At 38.8% G+C, this 27,865-nt stretch overlaps 1 protein-coding gene across 4 annotated transcripts; it reads left to right on the forward strand.

The window, feature by feature from the left end:
• The first annotated feature begins 234 nt into the window (after nucleotides 1-234).
• abcc10 (ATP-binding cassette, sub-family C (CFTR/MRP), member 10) lies at nucleotides 235-27,591 on the forward strand. Of its 4 annotated transcripts, none has more exons than XM_058401652.1 (23): nucleotides 235-293; nucleotides 2,035-2,312; nucleotides 2,488-3,835; nucleotides 4,442-4,669; nucleotides 6,418-6,574; nucleotides 7,415-7,563; nucleotides 7,681-7,760; nucleotides 7,964-8,135; nucleotides 8,653-8,751; nucleotides 8,837-9,026; nucleotides 9,196-9,264; nucleotides 9,338-9,517; nucleotides 9,595-9,724; nucleotides 9,802-9,988; nucleotides 11,159-11,502; nucleotides 11,599-11,768; nucleotides 12,993-13,153; nucleotides 13,272-13,525; nucleotides 14,287-14,432; nucleotides 14,538-14,635; nucleotides 14,712-14,824; nucleotides 16,040-17,207; nucleotides 18,661-18,695. In XM_058401652.1, exons 2-22 carry the CDS (start codon nucleotides 2,125-2,127, stop codon nucleotides 16,176-16,178), a joined length of 4,602 nt encoding a protein of 1,533 aa, XP_058257635.1. In that variant the 5' UTR covers nucleotides 235-293; nucleotides 2,035-2,124; the 3' UTR covers nucleotides 16,179-17,207; nucleotides 18,661-18,695. The 4 variants fall into 4 exon arrangements, with proteins under 4 accessions (XP_058257635.1, XP_058257634.1, XP_058257632.1 ...); XM_058401651.1 differs by having other exon boundaries at nucleotides 241-465; XM_058401649.1 differs by lacking the exons at nucleotides 235-293; nucleotides 2,035-2,312; nucleotides 2,488-3,835; ... (16 more) ...; nucleotides 14,538-14,635; nucleotides 14,712-14,824 and adding exons at nucleotides 18,934-19,030; nucleotides 19,596-19,747; nucleotides 19,997-27,591 and having other exon boundaries at nucleotides 17,055-17,207; nucleotides 18,661-18,690.
• The last annotated feature ends 274 nt before the right edge of the window (nucleotides 27,592-27,865 follow it).

Below are 27,865 nucleotides of genomic sequence, written 5' to 3' on the forward strand. Positions count from 1 at the left end.
TATAATGTTCACTTTTTGTGGTGGTATATTTAGATATGATATCCTGGACGATTAAAAAAAAAAAATATATATATATATATATATATATATATATATATATATATATATATATATATATATATTTAAAATAAGAATAAGGAATCAAATGTCAGTGGCGAATATTGGGAAATTGACTCTTATTGTTCGCTCAGGACTTTTATTATGTAAGGTTGATGTGTAAATATTCCCACTTCCGCATCAGTGTTTACAGCCTGCTGCACACCGGTTACAGAGGAGATACACGCTAAAGCAAAGTAAAATAAAACCAGTTTAATGTTTCTCCACATTTAATGGTTCTTTAAGTAACGCAGTGGTACAGCTAGCGCGTTTATTTTGCTATCATTATGTGACGGTAACAAGTGTAGTTTAAGATGTGCAAGTTATCAGGTTCTAAAGGCTGACATGCGGATTGAATGATCAGAAGCTGTAAGTGATCCGTATTGAACTGTAAAAACATTCACATTCACTAGCGCCAGTTCTGTGGTGAAGTAGTATTTGTTGACATTCACACTGTGGGAATTCATCATCCCCTGTGAGAGACGGTAGTTAAAACAGTCCTGGGAACCATTAAAGGTATCAGTTGGTTCCTCTTGGGTTCCTCTCCATCTGAGTACAACATCTTCTAATGATGGAACCTGTGATCTGTTATGATGATGCATTAATCAATTCAAAATCAAATACTTCATACACACAATAGTACATAATGAATTACCATCACTATTACATTACTGGGCAGTGGTGACTCAAGTGGTGAAGGCTCTGGGTTGATGATCGGAGGATCAGGTTTCAAGCCCCAGCACCACCAAGCTCCACTGTTGGGCAATTGAGCAAGGCCCTACCCCTCTCTGCTCCAGGGGCTCTGACCCCAACTTCCTCAGCTGGGATATGCGCAGAAAAGTATTCCACTGTGCTGTAATGTATGTGTGGCGATAATAAAGGCTTCATGCCCTCAGTTCTATTAAGAACACCACACTAACACTGAGAAGAAACCTGCCTTTGTTTGCAGAACTAATTTTTAGAAACATTCCTTGAAATCTCTGCTCCATGTTAAATTGATGACGTATTTGTCAGCTCCACAATCATGCTGTGAATCTTCAGTTCTACCAAAATCCCAAATTTATACACTAATTATATTGGAAACATATGAACATGTACTGGATTCAGATCCGCTGACTGGGAAGGCCATTGAAGAACACTGAGCTCATTGTCATGTTCATAAAAAGACGACTCGGGTATGGTGTGTTATCATGCTGGAAGAATCTGTGAAATGTTAAACGGGTAAATTGTCTGTAACAGTACTCAGTAAGTCTGAAGTGTTCGAATAATTGGGCTGACAAGGTTCCCCACATCATTACACCACCTCCACCAGCCTGGACTGTTTACACATGGCAGGTTGGATCTATGGGTTCTGTGGGTGCCGAATTCTGACCTGAGTACCTCAGCAGAAATCGAGATCATACAAGGTCAAATTTTTCCATTTGTCAACCATTCAGTGCGCCGTGTAGATTGTTCTTGGCTGACAGAAGTAAAACTAGATGTGCTTTTCTGCACTTATAGTCCATCTGCCTCATGTGATCTCTAACGTGGGTTAGATAGTCTTCCTGTCATTTCAGCATCAAGATATTTCAGCTATGACATCTGTTGACACTCTTGTAGTGTAAAATTCTCAAGAGAACTGCAGTTTCTGAAATACTCAAACCAGCCCATCTGGTACAATCAATCATGCCATGGTCAAAATGACATAGATTATCATTCTGCTGTTTGATGTGAACATTGACATGTGTCTGCATGATTTTATGTGTTGTGTTGCTGCCATGTAATTGCTTGATTGGAGACCCTGCTTGAATGAGGAGAGTTAATATACCTTATAAAGTTGCTGATGAGTGTTTCATGGATCTTCCGTTGTTATATGAGAAATGTGTACTCAGGAAGTGAAACAGTATTTTTTTTCTTTTCTGCCCTGTGTGTGTATGTGTATGTGTGTGTGTGAGACAGCTGCAAAGTACTGAGGTGAGATTCAGACCTCATCATAAACTCAACCTCGGCTCAGACGTCATGTCCAGACTGTGATTCAGACAGCTGATCATGGAGGAACAGCTCGACAGTTCACAGGCTTCCAGCATCATGTCAGAGCTCTGTGGCACCGAGGAGGACTGGTCATTTCCTGTGTGGCAGAATGGCACCCTCAGTCCCTGCTTTAACCACATCATCTGTGGATCTCTTGTGCATGCTGTTACTGCAGTGCTCAGTGCCTGTTATCTGAGTGTGCCAAGGTAAGATACACACAGAGGATTGATTCTGAATATTATTAAATGTTTAAATGCAGAAGTTTTATTATTATTAGATTCTAATTGACTGGTTAAATTTAGTATGATTTTCATGCACAAGGATTTATTGTGATTGGATTTTGTTTGCATATGCTACATGTTTATTATTGCTGTTTTGCAGACTCAGCCCTCCTCTTCCTTCACCGCCTGTTGGCTGGATCTTCAGGTCTGTTGCTGCACTGCTGCTGGTTTTTGTTTTCATCACAGATTTGGGATTGGTGCTTGCTCTCCATGAGCAGGACTTTTACTTAAACATCCTGTCTGATGGATGTGGTGTCATTGCGTGGCTGGTCCACTTCGGGGCCGTTTTGTCCTTGCAAAGATCTGTCTACAGAAGGACACGAGGTCCACCATTTTTTCTGATCCTAGCACTCCTTCCTGTTCCTAATATAGTCTTTACCCATATTACTTACCTTCAGGATGGCAGTTATCTCAGTAACGAGCACCTCTTGCAGCTCGGAAGGTTCATCTTGTGTGTTACCCGTGCAGCCCTAATCCTTTTGTACTTGCTGGCCTTTATCTTTCCTTGTTACTCCTCGCAAAGGGAATCTCTTCTTGTAAACACGGATGATGCAGCTCCTCTTATTGTACCAGAGCCTGCTGAAGGTGAAATAGTGGCAGAGGATGGCTGCAGCTGTCTGTCCAGGTTTCTCTACTTGTGGGTGAACGTTCAGCTGAAACAGGGTCAGCGTGGAGAGCTGGAGAGACCCAGCGATGTTTTACAACTTCCCCAAAGGCTACGGACCAAAGCCGTCACTCAACGCTTTAGTCAGTGTTGGATACAGTGTCTGAATAACAGAGGGCCAAGAACACATGAAGGGAACCAGGAGAACGGGTTGTACAGTGAGATCCAGCCTGAGGAGCTCTTGGAAGAATTGAGCCACCACGAGGTGAGACTCTTTAAAGTGCTACACAAGGCTTTTGGCCCACGCTACTACCTCCTTGGTGTGCTGAAGCTAATGGCCAGCCTGCTAGCATTCGCAGGGCCTCTACTTCTCAGCTGGCTAGTGGGATTCATGGAGACCGAGGGAGCTCCACTGAGCACAGGTGTTTGGTGTGCTGTGGGACTCTTCTCGAGCACTTTCTTAGCAGCGTTTCTCCGCAACATCTTCGTTTTCGAAGTCTCAAAAGTGTCCCTGGAAGCTCGGGCCACAGTGGTGTCCACTATCTATGCTAAAGCACTTCGGGTCAGCAGCTCAGCGCTCTCTCGTTTCACTACAGGTGAGGTGGTCAACTACATGAGCACGGACACAGACCGACTGGTCAATTTTTTCAACAGCTTCCATGAAGTTTGGAGTCTTCCTTTCCAGTTCATCCTGGCCCTGTACCTGCTGTACCTACAGGTGGGCGTGGCCTTCCTGGGAGGGCTGGGTGTGGCTATTCTGCTAGTGCCACTCAATAAAGTGCTGGCAGCCCGCATCCTGGACAACAATAAACACATGCTGACCCACAAGGACAACAGAGTGAAGGTAAGAATGCATTAGTGTTCTTGTTTACTGGTGATGTAAAGATGTACTTGTTTACCGAAGAAGAACAAGTATGTGTGCTTGTAGGATTTTGTTTTTATTTTCAGAATATTTTTAATATTAGTTTTAGTTTACAACATAGTTTGCTTATTTTACTGCATTGTGCAAAAGTAAAGAAATTCCATAATGGAAAGATGGAAAGGAAAGGGGGGAAAAAAAAAACCAGACTCTCTCTTTCTTTTGCAAAGCTTTTTACAATTTGCTTGTTAGATCAAGATTATTATATAACCTAAACAAATCTAGGATAAAATTCCTGCAGTAAAATACGCCTTTTTACACAGCTTTTGTATTTTAAAACAAACAAATTTAGATGTAGGTGTAGTTGTGTCAACAGAAAGTTGATAGAAAATCAGTGCAGCATTTGGCTGAATGTAAGACAAGAGATACGAATCCATCATGTATTCCAGCGCAATAAATATTATTTAATATTTAATTATTTATGCAAACAGTATCTTGTGATTTTCTGTGTATGTAAGCAAATACATAAAACCTTAACAAAATCAGTTACAGTCTTGAGGTTTTTTTTAAAAATTTATTTCCTTTTTAAAGCTAATGACCGAAGTCCTTTTTGGAATCCGAGTCCTCAAGTTCTATAACTGGGAGCAGCACATTGCAGAGAAGATAACTCAGAGTCGCAAAAAAGAGCTGAGTCACCTGAAGGCCCTGAAGTATCTGGACGCAGTGTGTGTGTACACCTGGGCAGCTCTTCCTGTCGTCATCTCAATCCTCACCTTCATCACGTACGTGCTGCTTGGAAACAGTCTTACTGCAGCCAAGGTGAGCAGAATAAAGAGAAGCCGAAGTTGACTCTCAAATCTGCATCTCTGCAAGATTCTTTAATCACATTATAGGGAAAAATCAGTGATGTACATTGATAAGATGTTTCCTGTGTTCATGAGCAATAACTGTGCTGTGAAAGTCAACATAACATACATTCATAACAAAAAAAAATAATGTCCTATCCCGTACTAGTTTTCAGCATTTCAGGACAGTATCATCCAAAAACCTGTAGTATTTTCTGTTGCAGTCAGGAGGACATGAAAGTCTTTATTCCGATAAGAAAGGTGATAAAGCAGAGTCAGGTCAAATCAAGAAGCTTGTATTGGCATTTCAACCATAAATAGCTGACGCAGTACATAGTGATAGGAAACAACGTTTCTCCAGGACCATGGTGCTACATAAAACAGCAGAACTAAGCACTAAAAGTAAGTTGTCCTAGCCACATAAAGTGCATCCTGTGCAACCTAGTGCAAACATCCATCCATCCATCCATCCATTTTCTATACACGCTTTATTCCTACTTAGGATCACGGGGATCTGCTGGAGCCTATCCCAGCACACATTGGGCGAAAGGCAGGGGCCAAGTGCAAACAGACAATACAAAACACTACAGGACAGATACACAAAATAGCACTGACCAGTGTATATTATACAGTACATTGTGCTGTAAATAAAAAATAAAAAGTAAATAAAAAATAAAAGGATTGTAAATGAACAGAGTTCTTGTAAACATATATACACTTATATAATAGCAGCAGTTGGTGGCAGAAAAACAGCAATTGAATGAATGTGCAAGACGGCATGTAGACAGTTTTAACGTGGGTGGTGCTATAGACATGGATGTGTATTGAATGAGTGTTTGAGTGTGTGTTTGAGTTCAGTACAGTGCAGTTCTAGGTGTTGAGGAGCCTGATGGCTTGAGGGAGGAAACTGTTACACAGTGGTTCAGTCAAACTGAACACCAAAACATTTAAAAATGTTTACACCAATCAGCCATAACATTAAAACTACTAACAGGTGAAGTAAATAACACTAAATGTCTAATCTCATTTGTTAGATATGTTAGGCAGTAAGTGAACAGTCAGTTCTGGAGGCACATGGGCAAGCTTGGGAAACTGAGTGCCAAATTGTGACATCTAGATGACTGTGTCAAAGCTTCTCCAGAACTCCAGGTCTTGTGGGATGTTCCCAGTATACAGTGGTTATTACCTACCAAAAGTGGTCCAAAGAACCAGACAACTGGTGAACCAGAGACAGGCTCATGGGCTCCCATGGCTCATTGATGTCCATGGGGATTCTCTGAAAAAGTTATTGTCGGTAATGTGAGAAAGGTGTCAGAACACACAGTGCATCACAGCTTGCTGTGTAAGGACTACAATGGACTCATGAGCGTCAGAACTGGACTATAGAGCAATGGATGAAGGAAACCTGGTCTGAATCATCATGTGGACAGCTGGGGACTTAATTGGGGATATGGCACCAGGATGCACTATAGTTAGAAGGCAGTGTGATGATCTGATTAGGCTTGTAGACTCCATGCCTCAGTGGGTTGTTTTGGGGGCACAAGTAAGACCTACACAATAGGCTGGTGCTTTAATGTTATGTGTGGTCGGTGTACATCCCAAGCAAAATTATTATACATATGTGAAGCATGTGTTATCCATTTGGCTGAAATAATCTTTTTTAAGAAGCTCCAGATGGCATCAGATCAAAACCTGATTCCGACTATGAAATTTTGCTTCCAGGTTTTCACTACTCTGGCTCTAGTGGGCATGCTCATTCTTCCGCTCAATGCCTTCCCCTGGGTTCTTAATGGAACACTGGAAGCCAAAGTATCTCTGGACCGCATTCAGCTCTTCCTCAGTTTGCATGATCAAGACTTCGGTGCATATTACAGCCAAGGTAGTAAAATTATTTCTGAGGTAATTCTGTGCAGCCTGAAAGAACAGACATGGAAATAGTACGACGTATGTCAACTTCATGCATGATTTCCAACAGATCCTGCTGCTTGCAATGAATGATCATCAAAATACATTCAATTTAATTGTATTTCTAGCAAAAAAACATCAGTGGAATTGTATTAAATTCAAAGCAGCTTGAAAGAAATCTGCAGCCATTGAGAGAGAGAGAGAGAGAGAGAGAGAGAGAGAGAGATTAAAGGTCCAGTTAGTGGTTTTGGCTGATATTCAACATAGGTTTCATTGACATTCAATTTCAAAGCATTCAATTTCAATATAAAACTTTTTAACAAAGATCATATTACAAAGCAGCTTTACTGAAACATGGATGCAGATTTAGATCCCTGTTGAGCAAAGCCACAATAGAGACAAGAAAGAAGCCTTGAGACTCAAAAGGAAAGAAAAAAGAGAAAGAGAGAAAAAGGCAAATAGTGTACAGTGTGTTGGAAATTCATGCATTATGATTACAGCATGCAGGTCTACAGTATTCAGATGAGACTGTCCACTAAAACAAGAGTGAGGCAGGGTCGTAAACTGTTTTGGTGAAGTGTAGATCTATAGGGTGTTCATCTGCGACCACAGCAGTCACAAGATAGATAGATAGATAGATAGATACATACATACATACATACATACATACATACATACATACATACTATATTTATCCCAAAGGGAAATGTACAAGCACAGAAAGCTTCAGGCAGAAGGATGAATCAGGCAAAGCATAGGTTTATCATTGTTTTATTTTTTAACTCTTCATTCAAATGTTAAATGTTCCATGCAGTATCTCCTGAGGATCCTCTAACTGTCATTCAGTTGAGCCAAGCCAGTTTCTCATGGAAAATGCCAGATCCAGAGTCTAACTCTGAGGTGGAGGACCCATCTCCAACAGGAAGTCTATACCTCCATAATCTCAACTTAACGATCAAGAAGGTATGTGGCACTGAGGAAATGAAAGCACTACACTACACAAGTGTATAAAAGCAAAGAATTATTATCTGACATTTATCTGGTGCTCCTTGTAACAATTATTTCTTTTGCAAATTTCAGGGATCTCTAATTGTTGTGGTTGGCAAAGTTGGCTGTGGGAAAAGCTCATTATTAGCTGCCATTACTGGAGAACTGAATAGGTACAATTGAATAGTGTCGTTTATATTAAAATCATTTTGAAACCTGGTTGGATTTGTTTTTATAAATGCTGCAAGTCACCCAAGCGGGAAGCAAAGCAGAAAGTGCTCACCCTCATATAATGAATCAAATAAATAGATATTTTACACGTGTATGAAAAAGAGCTTCATATAAAAATGTCTATTTGTTTAAATTAACTCTATAGAGTTGGAGGCATTGTGCACGTCCAGGGCAGAGAGCAGGGCTTTGGCTTGGTTGCCCAAGAGCCGTGGATACAGCATGCAACCGTGCGTGACAATGTCCTGTTTGGAAAGGACTTTGACAGTGGCTTCTATCAAACTGTGCTTGAGGCTTGTGCCCTCACTGCAGACCTTAATGTAAGCTCATTTCTGTATTTCACGATTTTAAAATATGACACAGACACCTGTTAATAGGGAAAATGGAGCTGAAACAATTTTCTCACTTGTCCCGGGTTCAGGGTTTGATTCCCGTCTCTGCCCTGTGTATATGGAGGTAGACTGGGGAAAGAAACCGGGGTGCATTGTAGGCTGATTGGCATCACTAAATTATCCGTAGTGTGTAAATAGTTGTGTGTGTGCGCTTGTGCTTTGGGTCCCCTGGTATCAGGACAGACTTAAAGCTCTGTACCACTTATCCTACACATCCTATCCCAAGAGACTCAGGTGAGGGACACCATGGTTGGGGTGCCAACTCATGAGTAGATAGAGAAATGTACCAGGATTGACACAGCAGTTGTTGTATTCATAAATGATATAGAATGAATCCTAGTTTTGCTATGCTTTATTTTTGAATAACTTCCCCTCAGTGGTGGATATACAGAATCACAAAATGAATCACACAGTGCTTTACTGTAATGTACTGAATGTTGTGCAGATTTTGCCAAATGGGGATCAGACAGAAGTAGGAGAAAATGGAGTGACCCTCAGCGGAGGGCAAAAAAGTCGGCTCGCTCTAGCCCGAGCCGTTTATATGGTAAACTTCAAAACAAATCCAAAAATATTGTACAAAATCCATGGTTGCAGGTTTACGCTGAAAACCTTGTCGTGTTCTCTGACAGGACAAGGACACCTATCTGCTGGACGATCCTTTAGCGGCAGTCGATGCTGACGTGGCTCGTCATCTTATGGAGAAATGCATTCTGGGAATTCTTAGGAACAAAACCAGAATCCTTTGCACTCACAGAATAGAGTTTGTGGAGAAAGCGGATATGGTGATGCTGATGGACGGTGGGACGGTTGTAAAAACAGGTATCACCCACAACTAATATTATTAATGACACTAGCATGTACAGTTGATAGTATACACGATAGTATCTAGAGATACGCATGTCATTCTAGTTGTCCTTAAGTAAAAAAAACAAACAGATGTTTCAAATGCTGGCTCAGGTTTCTTGTTGGTCTGGTTTGCTTTGTAAAGGAACACCACGGGAGGTCTTATCTCTGGTACCTATGGGTAGCATGAATGAGAGCAAACTGAAGGAAAAAGGTAATTATTGTATTTTATTACCTTACTCAGATTAATCCAGTCAGAGCTGAGATCTTGGTTTGCTAATGATTAGATGGTGCTGACCAAGAAGAAGAGCTGACCAGTGAGCCAGTTTCAGAGGAGGGGCTACACACCATAGGGGAAGAGCAGAAGCAGACGGGTGGGCTTGCCTGGACAGTCTATAAGTCCTACTGGAAAGCGGTGGGCGGATGTATGGCTGTATCTGTTCTTTTGTCCCTGCTTCTCATGCAAGGTATGAATGACTTCTAGTTAGACAAACTTTCCTGTAATTACTCCTGTAATTAATACCTATGCGTTAACTGTACCCAGGCTCTAAGAATGTATCTGATTGGTGGCTGTCTTACTGGATCTCCAACTTAAAAGCCAATGGCTCTGAACTGGTGTCTCTGACAGCAAGTCCTGTCTCTTCTCTAGTGCATCTCTATAAAGACACACTTGTGTAAGTGAGAATTATGAATTATGCTGTATTTTGTAAAGTATTTCCAATTTCACTGAAATGTATTCATTTCATTTAAGGTTTCACTTCCCAGTCAGAGACTCATTTGGCAATATGAGCTCAGAGCTGAAGTTTTACATGACTGTGTATGGTTCTCTAGCTGTAGCCAATACGTTCTTCACCGCTGCCCGTGCCTTCCTTTTTGCTTATGGAGCAATCCACGCTGCCACCGTCATCCATAGAAGACTACTGGATAGTGTGCTTAAGGTAAACAAATACAGCAATATCAGTATCAGCAAATCCTACAGAATAACAGACCATTATGTATAAAGTTCAGCCTTTTCTTTGATTACCGTAATGCTAAGTGAAGATGTGTTATAGTCATAGATGAAAAGTGTTTGCAGTGTCATTCAGTACAACAGCAGCTTTACATGCATCATTACATTATTACGTTATTGAAATAAAGAATACAAATAAATGGAAACTTGAAGGGCAGTTTAAAATGAACAGGGTTGTTTTATTAAAGTCGCTAATTAAAATAAAGATATTTCGTTGAGCCCATATATATAGAGAAATTCTATTAGGCAAAAGGACAAATTTAGCATAAACTATTTTACAGATTTTCCTAGCCAACTATCAAACCTGACAGGATTTTCATGAATGCTATGATAAACGAATCTTCACTGCTAATGCTAGCTAGCGAGATGACTGGTAAATGATTTTCACATGATATTAACAGCTAACATTAGCTAACCTGCCCAATGTATGACAGGAATTTTAAGTCATTCATAAATGTATAAAATATTCACATTATCTGGCTAAATAATATTGGCTAGGATTTCTGAGAAGAGTTTTTTAGTTGGATTAATAATTATTATATGAGCTAATATAATATGAGCTAACCTGGTAAAATTCTGACAGGGTTTTCATAAACTATTCAAATATTCACTGCTATTATTAGCTACCTACCTTTATGAGCTAACCAGTTGAACATTCTGACAGACATTTTAGTCATATTCATCAATAGGCCTAATATTCACCACTAACATTAGCCAGATACCTTGTCAAATTTGTTGTATTAGCCAGCTTAGAAGCTATGAAGAGATAATGTGAAGGTGACAGGATTTTTAAAGCATTAAAAGGTGTTCATATTGCTGGCTAGAACTTATAATGACAGGGTTTTTCAGAAAATCTCTTGGAGTGCAATCCTAAATCTATAACTACTCAAAGAAATATCTGAAGTATGTATATGGACTTTATATGTCTTTATATGGAAATATATGTATTTTACAAGTATTCATGAAGAAAGTAATAGAATTGACTAGAAATCATTGCAGTGACATCTGACCCAAAACCTTGAAAATAATCCATATACATTTTAAGAATGATTTTATTTATCATTCATCTAATATTGCCGTATTTCATTCTTAATTCCAGGCAACGGTGACGTTCTTTAACACCACTCCTCTGGGTCGTGTCCTAAATCGCTTCTCCTCAGACATCTATAGCATAGATGACTCGCTACCCTTCGTCCTCAACATCCTTCTAGCTAACGTATTTGGCTTGTTGGGAATGCTGGTGGTGATGAGCTATGGGCTCCCCTGGGTGCTGCTCCCATTAATTCCACTGGGGGTGCTGTACTACCAAACTCAGAGGTTTTATCGGCACTCTTCCCGTGAACTCAAGCGCTTGTGCAGCCTCACTCTTTCTCCAGTCTATTCACACTTTTCCGAGACTCTCAGCGGCCTGGCAACAGTGCGGGCCAGCGGACACGCTGCCAGGTACAGAGTCTGTCAGGCTCTCAATGCAGCCTCTGTGTTCGCTCTTGAAGTCTTCCAGTAAACGTCATTTCCTTCATAATCCTTTTAAATGTGCAGGTTTGAGGAGGAGAATGAGAGGCGGTTGGATCAGAACCAGCGCTGTGTGTTCATCAGTAACGCTGCCATGCAGTGGCTAGACATTCGGCTGCAGATGATTGGCGTCACTGTAGTGACCGGAATTAGTATAATCGCTGTTATCCAGCACCAGATCAGATCCGTAGATCCAGGTTGGTCCTCGGCTTTCCTCACTCTCATTACGTATTCACAGTATTTACAATATTCATAGATTTTCATGACTAATACTAGACAGATACGTAACATGAGCTTATATTTCAAAAATGTTCTTTAACTGCATTCATGAAACCATTCCTACACACTACACCCATCTGTACTACTCAGTGACACCATGCCCTTCTGTCTGACCCTGACCTAAATATTTGGATAATTAGAGTAAGGCATGTGACGATGATATGTATTAATGGGCAGTGCTCAATCAACATGAGGTACCAAAACACCAAGGGAGAGATGATCCTGCAAATGTTCAGGGAGTGGACAAGGTCACGTGGCATTCAGACACTTCAGTTCTCTGAGTGCTTCAGGTAGTTCAATAGTGTTGAATGGAGTCTAATTATAATTTCAGTGATGCCGTGGGAAAACTGGATGAGTCGCTTCTATGTGTTAAGTCTCACCTCAGATTTGAAAAACACCACAAGAATATAACAATGCAAGAAAAAAAACAATGAAAAAGCATTCTTTGCTTGTATAATCATCTTAATGACACCATGATACTGTCATGTCATTTATAGTCTCCTCCCAAAGCGTCTCTGCTCATCTGTAGCATCATTTAGAATTCCAAATTCTGTAAAGGCCCTATCACATCTGCTAATTATTTTATGAAATGTTAAGATTAGCTATTTTTTTTTTTTTTTACCATCTCCATAATATGACATGTACATGCCATGCACATGTAACTGATATGAGTAATTACCAATTAGTCTTCATTACCAAAAGTTTTGGGACATCTGCCTTTGCATGCACATGAATGGAGTTGGCCCGCCCATTGCAGCTATGACAACTCTTCTGGGAAGGCTTTTCCACAAGGTTTAGGAGTGTGTTTATGGGAATTTTTGACCATTCCTATAGATGCACATATGTGAGGTCAGGCACTGATGTTGGATGGCTCGCAGTCTCCACTCTAATTCATCCCAGAGGTGTTCTATCGGGTTGATGTCAGGGTGTCCCAAAACTTTTGGCAATATAAGTGTTTTTTTGGAAGGGAGATGACAGATTTATTAGAGGAAAAAAGGCCTTTGACATTTAAATATAGACATTTTATCTGTACACAAATCTGAAATCATTAAAGCTTCTGGAAACTCAAGTTGATGTCACATTGTTAGTGTTTGAGTTTATACTTAATGCTGAAGTCACTTTGTGTTGTTTTCTGGTGTTAGGTTTGGTGGGTCTGGCGCTGTCCTATGCTCTATCCATCACTAACCTGCTGTCAGGACTGATCTTCAGCTACGCTCAGACTGAGATGCAGCTGGTGAGTGTGGAACGTACTGAGGAGTATTCTACCTGCATTCCCCTGGAACCACAGCAGGGCAAAGCCACGGTGAGAGAAAGACTCATTCTCAAATCCACATGGAATAAAGGGAAATTGTGTTATATTTATATAGATTTAATTCAATTACTTGCAAGCAAACAAATTGGCTTTTGACATTTTTATCCAGCTTCCAGCTTCCTGGCCGGAGAGAGGTCGAGTGGTGTTTGATGCAGCAGTTTTGGCGTATCAGCCCGGGTTGCCTAACGCTCTGGATGGTGTCAGCTTTGCGGTGGTGCCAGGTGAGAGGGTGGGAATCGTTGGACGCACTGGTTCAGGGAAGTCTACTCTGTTCCTGGCTCTTTTTCGTATGGTGGAACTGAAGCAGGGAAGCATACTGCTTGACGGGGAGGACATCAGTCAAGTCGGACTCTCTCAACTTAGGTGAGCAATGCAGATTAGTGTATTATGGCTTTCCAGACTGTGCTTAATCGACGTTCAAAACCTTGCTTTTTTTAAGGAATGCTTCACACTCGTAATTTATAAGTGGGGTTAGCTTTTTATGGCTTTGTACCTGGGGTTATGCAGAACTGCTCTGAAGCAGGATTAGCATGACTTTTACGGCTGTTTTTTGAGGTGTACAGTGTGAAATGATGCAGTGTTAACTACATGGTTAGCAACAGCAATTAGAAATTGAAAGGCGTGTGCTTCGTACAGTCACAGATACCTTGTTTGTTGTTTAAGTAGTAGTTCGAGCATTTGAGCGAAAAATTGAGTGGACAAAAAAACATTCAAAGGGTGACAGAAAACAGGCTTGCTCATTAGGGATAAATGTTAGACATAAATAGTAACTTAACTTTAAATTTTATAATTTGTTATTTTATGTTTCTATACTTCTGTAAAGCTGCTTTGAGACAATGTCCATTGTTAAAAGTGCAATAGAAATCAATTGAATTGAATACTTTTCAACATGACATTCTAGATTAATACACTGATTTAGCTGAACACAGTTAGTACTAAAACATTATAGCACAAGAATTATAACACAAGAAGGTCATGTTATTTTTTTTAAAGACTATAAAATGTAACTTAAGTGCTATTTCTTCAGAAAACACAAACAAGAAAATAAGAAAAACATTGCGAGTAAGTGAGACATTATTTTATTCACCCTGCATAATCTCGCAAACATGTGATGTCTTTTGTAGGTCCAAGCTGGCCATCATCCCCCAGGATCCCTTTTTATTCTCTAGCTCAGTTAGGGAGAACCTTGACCCCTGTGGGCGACACCCAGAGCATCGGCTACTAGACGCTTTGGAGCAATGTCACCTAGGAGATGTAGTTCGAAGGATGGGTATGTGCCAAGGATTGACTCATATTTCTATATAGTTATTTATGTGCATTGTAAGAGTGAACAGAAAATATGTTTCTTGCCTTTTTCCCCCCTCCGGTTTGTCAGGAGGCTTGGATGCTGCAGTGGGAGAGAGAGGAAAGTGTCTTTCAGTTGGTCAGCGGCAGCTGCTGTGTCTTGCTCGGGCTCTTCTGACTGAAGCTAATGTACGTGCAGATTCACACGGTTATAATGCACAGGACGTTATAACTCGCTTTAACATGTTTATTGCCTGCTGTGTAGGTTTTGTGTATCGATGAAGCTACAGCCAGCGTAGATCACAAGACTGACATGCTGCTACAGAAAACCATCCGAGAAAGATTTAAGCACAAGACAGTGCTCACTATTGCACATAGGTAAGTGCTATATTATTTCCTATTTGAACAAGCAGCATGTATGTGGGATCTCCAAAAATCTAAATTAATTATAGTTAAAATTCTAAAAGATAATAGAGCTAAAAATGGAACTGAGTACAAAATATGTAGTCAATATAATATAGATTATAGAGTGAAAAAAAAAAACATTAATTATGTCCTAGTTTTAACTATAATATAATAAAAAATTAAAAAATAATAATATATATTACTTATTGTTTTTACTGTCTCTCTTATTATAATATTATTGGATTCTTTAGTCACATTCTTTTTTTTTAAACACCATTTTTCTCCGTATTTCAATTATTTCTCAGTTCCTTCCCTATAGCCAGCTTGACATCTTGACAGCTTAAGGTAGAGTAAGGCCCAGTGTGCACCTCCTCTGAGACACATGAAACAAGATGCTGGATGTTTTCCATATTGCTGCTTAAAAACACAAAAGTAATGTTTTCAAGTCCTGGCAGATTGATGGTTTTTGCCATCGTATGGATTCGAACTAAAATCTCAAACTCTCGGCTGAAAGCTTTTCATGCTGTGACACGAGAGAGCAATCAGATTTACCTGTTCCTTCTTATACTCTACTAATGAGAGAGGCGTGTCCAAACCTATCCAGGTCTTAGATCTTAGAAGTGAAAAGTTAAAAACAAAAATTTAAAAGGAACAGTAAATAATATGTGGAAATTAATAAAACTTATATTCGATAACTTGAGATTTTATCTTCAAATTAGTGTTTAATTTAACGTCACCTGTAATAAACAATTACTTTTATTAATTACTGAAAGGCTTGTCAAGGACTAGATTGTGAGGTTGGTTGCTAAGGGTGTGTGTGGCCAGTCATACAGGCGGTTCCTAGTTCAGATAGATGTTTCTTAAAAAACTCAAATCTGATAAAACTGAAATTTCTGAAATCTGAAAGTGGATTTCTAGTGATGACTTCAAAAACGGGGCCCTCATCATCTAATAATCTTTCAGCAGGCATTTCTCACAGCTGGTGCTGAGTAACAATCACAATAGTTAAGTGCGTTCATCTGTGGTGTCTTCATTGGGAACAACTGGGAACCAGTCTCTATTTAAACCCCACATATCGCAATTTGTGGCTAATGTTTTTGTATGTTTGGGAAGCCATACATGTGGAAATGTTTATTCATTAAAAATCACTTGAATTTCTGTGACCTCGCTCTTTCTCTCATCCAACAGACTCAATACTATCATGGACTCTGACAGAGTTCTGGTGATGCATGCTGGGAAGGTGGTGGAGTTTGACAGCCCATCTGCTCTGTGCAAAAACAAGATTCAGTTTTTCAGAAACTTCTACACGGAAGAGACGAATGACTGATTTCTATCTAAATAATGCCAATGATAAATGAGATTTTTTACACCGTATTTACGTCTTTCCCATTTGATATGAGTGTCTTGATTGTTTAGCATTTTAGAGCTAATATAAATGCAATCTGTTACCCGAATTTGTGAGAAATCTGCTACCTGTTTTGTACTCTCGTCACACCTTTAAAACTATAAGTCTAGTATAATTTATACAGAAAATAAGACGTTCATACACTGAGACTCAAAAAATGTGTATTGAATAAGTAAAGCTATTTTACACGGAAACAATTGGAAAACGTTGTCATTCTTGACCTGTTTTTAATGATGGTTTACTTTATTTCACACCACAATTCGTTTATAAGGAGCCTGTTACCATAAATGTTGCATGTACACACTAGTTCTTTAGCTATGAGCTTTATTATATTAAGCTATATTAGATATAGCTACCTCACTCAATATTTATGGAGACAAAAGGTCATGTATATATTTTTGCAAAGCAGCAATCTAATTTCTGTTATATCAAAGATCTGTTTTAAATAATGAAGTTTTTAACTAGCTTAATAAGGAAGCTTCTTAATGAAATGTAAGCTTCTTAATGGTCCAGTATTTATTTTTATTATGTGTTGTCAACACAGATACTTAATCTGCATACCAGAAGGTGTGTTCACTCCACCCAGAACATCTATGCTGTTTAATGGAATAGTAGAGGGTGTTCCTTTGTGAAAGTTGAACACCTGAGTCATATGGGAGGGATACAGGTGTGGACACGTTTTTTTGGAAATGTATTCTTACGAGGGCTTTTTTTTCCTGGATGGAAATATGTCATAAGAAGGAATTTGTGGTTTTGGCAGGGTGTCCAAAGCTGTGTGATTGAGGTTAAACCTGTTTGTTGGCTGTTGAGGTGTTTGCTGCCTTAAAGATGCCTGTCTCTCATACAGTCAGCGGATTGAGAAGGTAAACATAGTCAGGCCGCTCTGTCTGCGCTGGAATATCAACATGGAAAATTGACACAGCCAGCTCTGAAACGAAGTTTTAATACAAGGTCAGGTAAGACTATATTATTTGTCTGTTTATTATTGCATCCATAATTCTGTAGTCTTCTCTAAATGTTATTGTACTAGGAGTATGGTTCATTTATTGTTTATAACAAAGTTGTGTGTGCATGCGTATGCTTTTGAACGGAAATGAATTCTCTGGATTTTAATTTTGTCTCTCAGTTGGCAAACATGAAAACGGAAAATGATAAAAGGCACTCGCGAATCTAACACTGATGATGATTGAAAGTCTCATTTATTTGTGCCAAGCTAAAAACAATGCTATTATTGCCCAAATATACACTGTCTTACTGTATCTTAAAATATATTGATACTGGAAGTAGGTAATAGATATTATAGATAAGGCAAAAGTTTATATAAAATCATGCTCATTCGCTCGGGTATCAATACGTAAAGTATCCCAGGAGCACCTTTAGCCACTGTACAGAAGGTGTGGCTCAGTACACACAACCTCTTGTCTTCTGGTCAAACCCGTTTTCTGAACCACAACACAAATACTTTAAGGTTTCGGGTCAGTGTTTTGCTCTCACTATCATTCCCGAAAGAATGCAGCGCTATTAGGAGATTTACACAAGAAACCATTGTTACGTTCTTCAATCTTTTAAATCTTTCAGATTTTACCTGGTATCATTTTTCCATGCGTTCTTTTACTTTTGTTTGTTTTTGTATTGTCCCCAAAGAGCTGTTGTGGTGAACACACTCCTCATATCCTCACCACATTCTAACCGGCTGCGAATTAGATTCAATGCAGGAATGATACGGAATTAATATGAGCCGCACAATGAGAAAATTTTATAAATAATTCAGTATTTAGCGCCCTATCTAATTAGAAACACAAATGTATTGCAATACGCAGATAAACCGCTATGATCCTATTGGACAATAATGAGCAATTTACTAGGGATAAAATAATCGGTGATATATAGAGGACTGACAATATTTAGAAATCTGGAAATGTATGTTATTTTATGTTAAACTTTTTAGATCCAAAAATACAATTTGTCCAAATTAAGTAAATGCATGTCCTAATAATGGCAATACAAAAATATTTCATTTAATTAAAAATATTAACAGACCAGATGATTTACAAGTAAAGATGCATTAACAATATGGATATTTTCCTGATTAGGAAACATTTATTGGCTCAGCATTTAACAACGGATTAAATGAATGGTTTTAGGAATTTAAATGTTTGTTTGTTTGTTTTTCTTTCTTTCTTTCTTTCTTTCTTTCTTTCTTTCTTTCTTTCTTTCTTTCTTTCTTTCTTTCTTTCTTTCTTTCTTTGCTGTTTGTTTCAGTTTCTCACATCCTACTTGATGCTGCATTTTATAATGTGTATGTTGAAAGCTCAAATCTAATAGCTTTTGAAGACTAAAATATTCATAAAGACCTACTAATATATCAGAATATCTAATTGATTTCCTTTTTTCTCTTTTACAGGCTCAGTCCTTACCTCTCTTGTAAAAAATGGTATGTATTTTTTTTAACACTTGCACCTGATTAAATAAAAATGTATCTTACTGACTGTATACTCAAATTAATAGAAAATGAATAGAAAATTCCAAAAACATTAAAAAATGTGAATTGCTTTAAAAAAATAATATATATATATATATATATATATATATATATATATATATATATATATATATATATATATATATATATAACTTTGTTAAGAATACCATATACATGTGTATTGATACTCTTCAGACTAGTCACCGAAGGAGTCTATCTGATAGCCTTGTGCTTGAGGATAGTGACAAAGGATTTGTGAATGTCTCTGGAAACCTTGAAGAATATCAAGAAGGTAAATTAATTTTTTTTATGATTCATCAGATTTTTGATTTATCAGCTGTAAATCAGCTGTAGCTATACAGTATATACGTCTACTGTATATATAATGTAAACAAACTGTTTAGAACCAAATCTGACTATACATTTTTTAGATTTGGCTGTTGGTTGTGTGTATGCTGTTAGTACCAGTGTGTCAGGTGCAAAACCTCTGTTTCAGATGGTGAACATTGTTTTTCTTGCCCAGTTATGTTAATCATCCTCTAGAATAAACATTCTTTAGATGCTCAAAAATCCTAGCAACACTGCTTTGCCTCATATACTACTTACTACATACTACAAATTGGCATTAAATTTGAGCTGAAAATAGTCCATCACTCAAATATCATCTGGTAAGCGGTGGTCCATTAGGTGGTTCCTAGTTCCTAGTCACATTTGAGGGGAACTGACAATCTGTCTATAGAAGCTGATGGAATCTACTCAGTAATTTCAAACAGATAAAAAGTTCAGGTACAGAATGTAGATATACCTACCTTCATTTCATTATTTTGTGTACAAGTGTTAAGTTGTTGCCATTGCAGGAGATGGAACTATTGGTGGCATGAAGAATGAAGTGATTGACATACTGAAACTTATTGAACCATACAATCACAAGAATGGAGGTCTGTCAAGGCCAGACATGAGATCCAGTAAAAGCTTGGGAAATTTGGACAGAATCAAAGCTCCAGATGAGGTATGTTCCAACTGCAGTTTACATTGCTATACTAAATAATATTTAACAAAATAACAAAATAATATTTTTTTTTTTGCTATTTTTTATTCTGCTAACAAAATAATATTTAACATACAGCAAGAGGGAAATTATATAATTATATAAAAAGTAGAATTAAAGTGGCAGTTGTAATTAGTAAGGTTTGTGTTAAATGCATTTGACATACATATCAAATAAATTAATATAACTGTTAACATAATATTTCTACAGCTACGTAAGGATTCTTACAACAAGCTGTTCAATACTAAAGTCAAGAGGTTTATTAAAGGAAAAAGCCAAGATGATGTCAGACTGGGGAGGATCTCAGCCACCGATTTTAAAGGTCCAAGAATAGAAGTGAAATCGGAAAAGTCTAACCTTCCAAGATTTGTCAGACCTGATATTGATGTTGGAGGAGACGTCACGGGCCCAGACTTTAGTTTGTCATCCCCCGATTATGGACTATCAAATCTGAAAACCGGACTTCCAAATGTGGGCTTACCATCAGGCAACATGAACACACCCAGGTTTAAAATGCCTGATTTTGGACCGACAGCACATAAAATAGTAGCACCTGATGTCTCACAACCTACGATTAAGGGACAATTCAGTTCACCAGACATCACAACCCCAGATCTCAATGCACACACTCTAGATAGACTCAAACTGCCAAATTTACAAAAGCCACATTTGAACTTTGAAGTTCCAGATGGTGATATCGATACATCTGGACTCAGCAAGGACTTTAAAGCTCCTGACTTTAATACTGGCGCTCCCTCAGGAAAAATAAAAATACCAAAATTTGGATTATCGAGTCATGTGTCTAAAGGAGGGGTTCATGAGAAAGACATTCAGTTGAATCTCCCTGAAGCTGATTTAAGGGCACCAAAAGTGAATATGAACTCCCCTGACATTGACATTGATAATCCTACAGGGAAAATTCAAATGTCCAAATTAAAAATGCCAAAACTTCCAGGTTTTAAAGGACCTGACATTGATGTGAAAGGAGACTTGGAAAGGCCTGATGTGATGTGGTCCTCTCATAAATTTGATGCAGATGTTCCTGATATTGACATTGATGGGCCCAAAGCAGACCTTAAGGGTGTGACCCTACCAAATATGGACCTACCATCTGGTAAATCAAAAATGCCTAAATTCAAGATGCCTGATTTTGGACACTCAATATCTAATGTAAAGGCACCTGAGATGGATCTTTCTCTGCCTAAAATGAAAGGACAGATAAATTCACCAAATCTCACAGCACCAGATTTAGATGTTGATTTCCCTACAGGTAAAATCGAAGGGCCAACAATTAAAGAACCAAAAGCTGATATCAGAGCACCTGAATTCAACATCAATGCTCCCTCAGGGAAACTGAAATTGCCAAAATTCAAAGGCCCTAAGGGAGATATAGGGTCACCAGACATGAATTTGGCTTTCCCTGACGCAGACCTCTCTCTACCTAAAATGAAAGGAGGGATACAGTCACCAAATCTCACAGCCCCAGAGCTTGATATTGATGTTCCCAAAGGTAAAATTAAAGGACCAACTCTTAAAGAACCAAACTTTGATATTAGGGCACCTGGATTTAATATTGATGCCCCTTCAGGAAAACTGAAAATGCCAAATTTCAAAGGTCCCAATATTAAGGGAGATATAGGTTCACCAGACATGAATTTGGCTTTCCCTAGAGGAGATGTGAAAGGACCAACACTAGATCTGAAATCTCCAAATGTTGACCTTGATGGCCCCTCAGGGAAAATCAAAATGCCTAAAATGAAAACACCCAAATTTAGCCTTCCTGGTTTTAAAGGACCCGATCTTGATGTCAAAGGGGACTTGAAAGGGCCAGATTTGAGCATGTCCTCTCCTAAATTTAATGCAGATATTGCTGATCCTGACCTTGACATTGATGCCCCCTCAGGAAAACTGAAAATGCCAAATTTCAAAGGTCCCAATATTAAGGGAGATATAGGTTCACCAGACATGAATTTGGCTTTCCCTAGAGGAGATGTGAAAGGACCAACACTAGATCTGAAATCTCCAAATGTTGACCTTGATGGCCCCTCAGGGAAAATCAAAATGCCTAAAATGAAAACACCCAAATTTAGCCTTCCTGGTTTTAAAGGACCCGATCTTGATGTCAAAGGGGACTTGAAAGGGCCAGATTTGAGCATGTCCTCTCCTAAATTTAATGCAGATATTCCTGATCCTGACCTTGACATTGATGCCCCTTCAGGAAAACTGAAAATGCCAAATTTCAAAGGTCCCAATATTAAGGGAGATATAGGTTCACCAGACATGAATTTGGCTTTCCCTAGAGGAGATGTGAAAGGACCAACACTAGATCTGAAATCTCCAAATGTTGACCTTGATGGCCCCTCAGGGAAAATCAAAATGCCTAAAATGAAAACACCCAAATTTAGCCTTCCTGGTTTTAAAGGACCCGATCTTGATGTCAAAGGGGACTTGAAAGGGCCAGATTTGAGCATGTCCTCTCCTAAATTTAATGCAGATATTGCTGATCCTGACCTTGACATTGATGCCCCCTCAGGAAAACTGAAAATGCCAAATTTCAAAGGTCCCAATATTAAGGGAGATATAGGTTCACCAGACATGAATTTGGCTTTCCCTAGAGGAGATGTGAAAGGACCAACACTAGATCTGAAATCTCCAAATGTTGACCTTGATGGCCCCTCAGGGAAAATCAAAATGCCTAAAATGAAAACACCCAAATTTAGCCTTCCTGGTTTTAAAGGACCCGATCTTGATGTCAAAGGGGACTTGAAAGGGCCAGATTTGAGCATGTCCTCTCCTAAATTTAATGCAGATATTCCTGATCCTGACCTTGACATTGATGCCCCTTCAGGAAAACTGAAAATGCCAAATTTCAAAGGTCCCAATATTAAGGGAGATATAGGTTCACCAGACATGAATTTGGCTTTCCCTAGAGGAGATGTGAAAGGACCAACACTAGATCTGAAATCTCCAAATGTTGACCTTGATGGCCCCTCAGGGAAAATCAAAATGCCTAAAATGAAAACACCCAAATTTAGCCTTCCTGGTTTTAAAAGACCTGAGCTTGATGTCAAAGGAGACTTGAAAGGGCCAGATTTGAGCATGTCCTCTCCTAAATTTAATGCAGATATTCCTGATCCTGACCTTGACATTGATGCCCCCTCAGGAAAACTGAAAATGCCAAATTTCAAAGGTCCCAATATTAAGGGAGATATAGGTTCACCAGACATGAATTTGGCTTTCCCTAGAGGAGATGTGAAAGGACCAACACTAGATCTGAAATCTCCAAATGTTGACCTTGATGGCCCCTCAGGGAAAATCAAAATGCCTAAAATGAAAACACCCAAATTTAGCCTTCCTGGTTTTAAAAGACCTGAGCTTGATGTCAAAGGAGACTTGAAAGGGCCAGATTTGAGCATGTCCTCTCCTAAATTTAATGCAGATATTCCTGATCCTGACCTTGACATTGATGCCCCCTCAGGAAAACTGAAAATGCCAAATTTCAAAGGTCCCAATATTAAGGGAGATATAGGTTCACCAGACATGAATTTGGCTTTCCCTAGAGGAGATGTGAAAGGACCAACACTAGATCTGAAATCTCCAAATGTTGACCTTGATGGCCCCTCAGGGAAAATCAAAATGCCTAAAATGAAAACACCCAAATTTAGCCTTCCTGGTTTTAAAAGACCTGAGCTTGATGTCAAAGGAGACTTGAAAGGGCCAGATTTGAGCATGTCCTCTCCTAAATTTAATGCAGATATTCCTGATCCTGACCTTGACATTGATGGACCCAAAGGTAACATTAATGGCATGACACTTCCAAATGTGCACCTACCATCTGGTAAAACAAAAACACCTAAGTTTAAGTTGCCTAGTTTTGGATTCTCAGGATCAAAAATGAAGACCCCTGAGATGGATTACTCACTTCCAAACATGAAAGGAGAGATAAACTCACCAAATCTCACAGCTCCAGAATTAGGTGTAAATGTCCCTACAGGTAAAATCAAAGGACCAACTCTTAAAGAACCAAAGTTTGATATCAGGTCACCTGACTTCAACCTCCGTGCTCCATCAGGGAAACTTAAAATGCCAAATCTCAATGGCCCCAGCATCAAGGGAGATATAGATTCACCAGACATGAATTTGGCTTTCCCTGAAGGAGATGTGAAAGGGCCAAAACTAGATGTGAAATCCCCTGATATCGACATTGACAGTCCTACAGGGAAAATCAAAATGCCTAAAATGAAAACACCCAAATTTAGCATTCCAGGTTTTAAAGGACCTGGCATTGATGTTAAAGGAGACTTGAAAGGGCCAGATTTGAGCATGTCCTCTCCTAAATACGATGCAAATATTACTGGTCCTGACCTTGACATTGATGGACCCAAAGGTAACATAAATGGCATGACACTTCCAAACATGCATCTACCATCAGGTAAAACAAAAACACCTAAGTTTAAGTTTTCTGATTTTGGACTCTCAGGACCCAAAGTCAAGGCACCTGAGATAGATCCTTCACTGCCGAATATTAAGGGAGATATAGGTTCACCAGACATGAATTTGGCTTTCCCTAAAGGAAATGTGAAAGGACCAACACTAGATCTGAAATCTCCAAATGTTGACATTGATGGCCCCTCAGGGAATATCAAAATGCCAAAAGTGAAAACACCCAAATTTACCATTCCTGGTTTTAAAGGACCCAATCTTGATGTCAAAGGAGACTTGAAAAGGCCAGATTTGAGCATGCCCTCTCCTAAATTTGATGCAGATCTCACTGGACCTGACCTTGATATTAATGGACCCAAAGCTAATGTTAAAGGCATGACACTTCCAGATGTGAACCTACCATCAGGTAAAACAAAAACACCTAAGTTTAAGTTCTCTGATTTAGGACTCTCAGGACCTAAAGTCAAGGGACCTGAGATGGATCTCTCACTGCCTAAAATGAAAGGACCAAACCTTACAGCCCCAGAATTAGATGTTGATGTCCCAGCAGGTAGAATTAAGGGCCCATCGCTTAAAGAACCAAATGTTGATGTCAGGGCACCTGAATTTAACATTGATGCTCCCTCTGGAAAACTGAAAATGCCAACTATCAAAGGTCCCAATTTTAAAGGTGAAATGGGTTCACCAGACATGAATTTGGCTTTCCCTGAAACAGACTTGAAAGGACCAAAACTAGATTGGAACTCTCCAAATGCTGACATTGATGGCCCCTCAGGAAAAATCAAAATGCCAAAAGTGAAAACACCCAAATTTAGCATTCCTGGTTTTAAAGGACCCAATCTTGATGTCAAAGGGGATTTGAAAAGGCCAGATTTGAGCATGCCCTCTCCTAAATTTGATGCAGATCTCACTGATCCTGACCTTGATATTAATGGACCCAAAGCTAATGTTAAAGGCATGACACTTCCAGATGTGCATCTACCATCAGGTAAAACAAAAACACCTAAGTTTAAGTTGCCTGATTTAGGACTCTCAGGACCTAAAGTCAAGGCCCCTGAGATGGATCTCTCACTGCCTAAAATGAAAGGACCAAACCTTACAGCACCAGAATTAGATGTTGATGTTCCAAGAGGTAATATTAAGGGACCAACTCTTAAAGAACCAAATGTTGATGTCAGGGCACCTGAATTTAACATTGATGCTCCCTCTGGAAAACTGAAGATGCCAACTTTCAAAGGTCCCAATTTTAAAAGTGAAATGGGTTCACCAGACATGAATCTGGCTTACCCTGAAGCAGATCTTAAAGGTCCAAAACTAGACTTGAAATCTCCAAATGTTGACATTGATGCCCCCTCAGGGAAAATCAAAATGCCTAAAGTGAAAACACCCAAATTTAGCATTCCTGGTTTTAAAGGACCCGATCTTGATGTCAAAGGAGACTTGAAAGGGCCAGATTTGAACATGCCATCTTCTAAATTTGACGCAGATCTCACTGGTCCTGACCTTGATATTGATGGACCCAAAGCTAATGTTAAAGGCATGACACTTCCAGATGTGCACCTAACATCAGGTAAAACAAAAACACCTAAGTTTAAGTTGCCTGATTTAGGACTCTCAGGACCTAAAGTCAAGGCCCCTGAGATGGATCTCTCACTGCCTAAAATGAAAGGACCAAACCTTACAGCCCCAGAATTAGATGTTGATGTTCCAAGAGGTAACATTAAAGGACCATCACTTAAAGAACCAAATGTTGATATCAGGACACCTGAATTCAACATCAATGCTCCCTCAGGGAAACCGAAAATGCCAAATGTTAAAGGCCCTAATATTAAGGGAGATATAGGTTCACCAGACATGAATCTGGCTTTCCCTGACAGAGATGTGAAAGGACCAACAATAGATCTGAAATCTCCAAATGCTGACATTGATGGTCCCTCAGGAAAAATCAGCATGCCATCAGTGAAAACACCCAAATTTAGCCTCCATGGTTTTAATGGGCCTGAGCTTGATGTCAAAGGGGACTTGAAAGGGCCAGATTTGAGCATGTCCTCTCCTAAATTTGACACAGATCTCACTGGTCCTGACATTGACATTGATGGACCCAAAGCTAATGTTAAAGGCATGGCACTTCCAGATGTGCACCTACCATCAGGTAAAACAAAAACGCCCAAGATTAATTTGTCAGATTTTGGACTCTCGGGACCTAAAGTCAAGGCACCTGAGATGGATCTCTCTTTGCCTAAAATGAAAGGAGAATTTAATTCGCCAAACCTTACTGATCCAACAGGCAAAATTAAAGGACCAACTCTTAAAGAACCTGAAGGAGATTCCCCTGATATTAGCATTGATGGCCTCATAGGAAAAATGAAAATGCCCAAAGTAAACACACCAAAATTTAGTCCAGATTTAGGCCATGACATTGGCATTAATGGACCAAAGACCTCAGGCATAAATATGAATTTTTCTGAAGCTGATATCAGAGCTCCAAAACTCGATGTAAAATCTCCCGAAATTGACATTGATGGTACAGAAAGCAATTTCAAATTACCAAAATTCACAACACCAAATCAAACACGTCAATTTGATATTCAACGATTTAACGACATGTATTACAACACTCATACACCAACAACTAATATTAAAGGTCTCAAAACAGACTTTACAACTCCAGACATTTCATTGCCCTCAGCCAAGGTAAACTTGTCTGGCAGTGGCCCAAATATCCATCAAAAATCTGACACAAAAAATCCTAGGGATAGAAATACATCATATGGCAGTATGAAAGTGTCAAAAGACTTAGAGTCTTTAGTATCAGGCATGGACCTTGAAGTACCAAAACAATCCTTAAAGGGGTCAAAGTTTAAACTGCGAACACTAGTATGATGGGAACAATTTTCATATTATTGTGTACCCCAGAAAGACAGATCTTTAAAAAATAATTGATTTCATGTACTTTGTGAAGAATATATCAGGGCTATATCACATGTAAATACTTTAGGAAAAACATATCACAATTATACACAGAAACTATTCTATAGTATCTTTTGTTGCAGCTTGTGTATATACATTTTTGTATGTTTGTTTAGTACCACTGGCACTTAAAACAAAACCTTGTACATTCCTGCACAAGTACCCTGGGAGTAAGTGTAGAGTTGAATTAAATTACAATTACAGTGCATTTGAATATTTTACACAATTTAATATATTACTGTTTACATAATTTAATGATGTTTAAATGTTCATCAATGTAAATGGCTTAAATTAATATGAAAACACATGACACTGATGATGTTTTATTAGTTTGTGCCTCATTTATATAATGTGTATTATGCATTTGTTTGAGAATTTGTTTTCATAGTGATGGCTGTAAACCCATTGTAAATAAATCCAAGTAAAAAAACTAAAACATTAGTTTCTCAATTATTATTTTTAGAATTATTTTTGTTACATGCATTTGTATTGCCATTTGGTATTTTAAAATATAAAATAAATGTTTTCAAACTAATTAGCCAAAGACATGTGCTAAATAAAACCCTACCAAATAAATGTAAATTCAAGTATACCGGGAAATCAGTTGACTTCAGTTGAGACAGTATACCTTTGCAACATTTGTTTTCTAATAGAGGCAACATGACA

The sequence above is a fragment of the Hemibagrus wyckioides genome, linkage group LG10 (assembly GCF_019097595.1).
Source record: "Hemibagrus wyckioides isolate EC202008001 linkage group LG10, SWU_Hwy_1.0, whole genome shotgun sequence".
NCBI classification, from domain to species: domain Eukaryota; kingdom Metazoa; phylum Chordata; class Actinopteri; order Siluriformes; family Bagridae; genus Hemibagrus; species Hemibagrus wyckioides.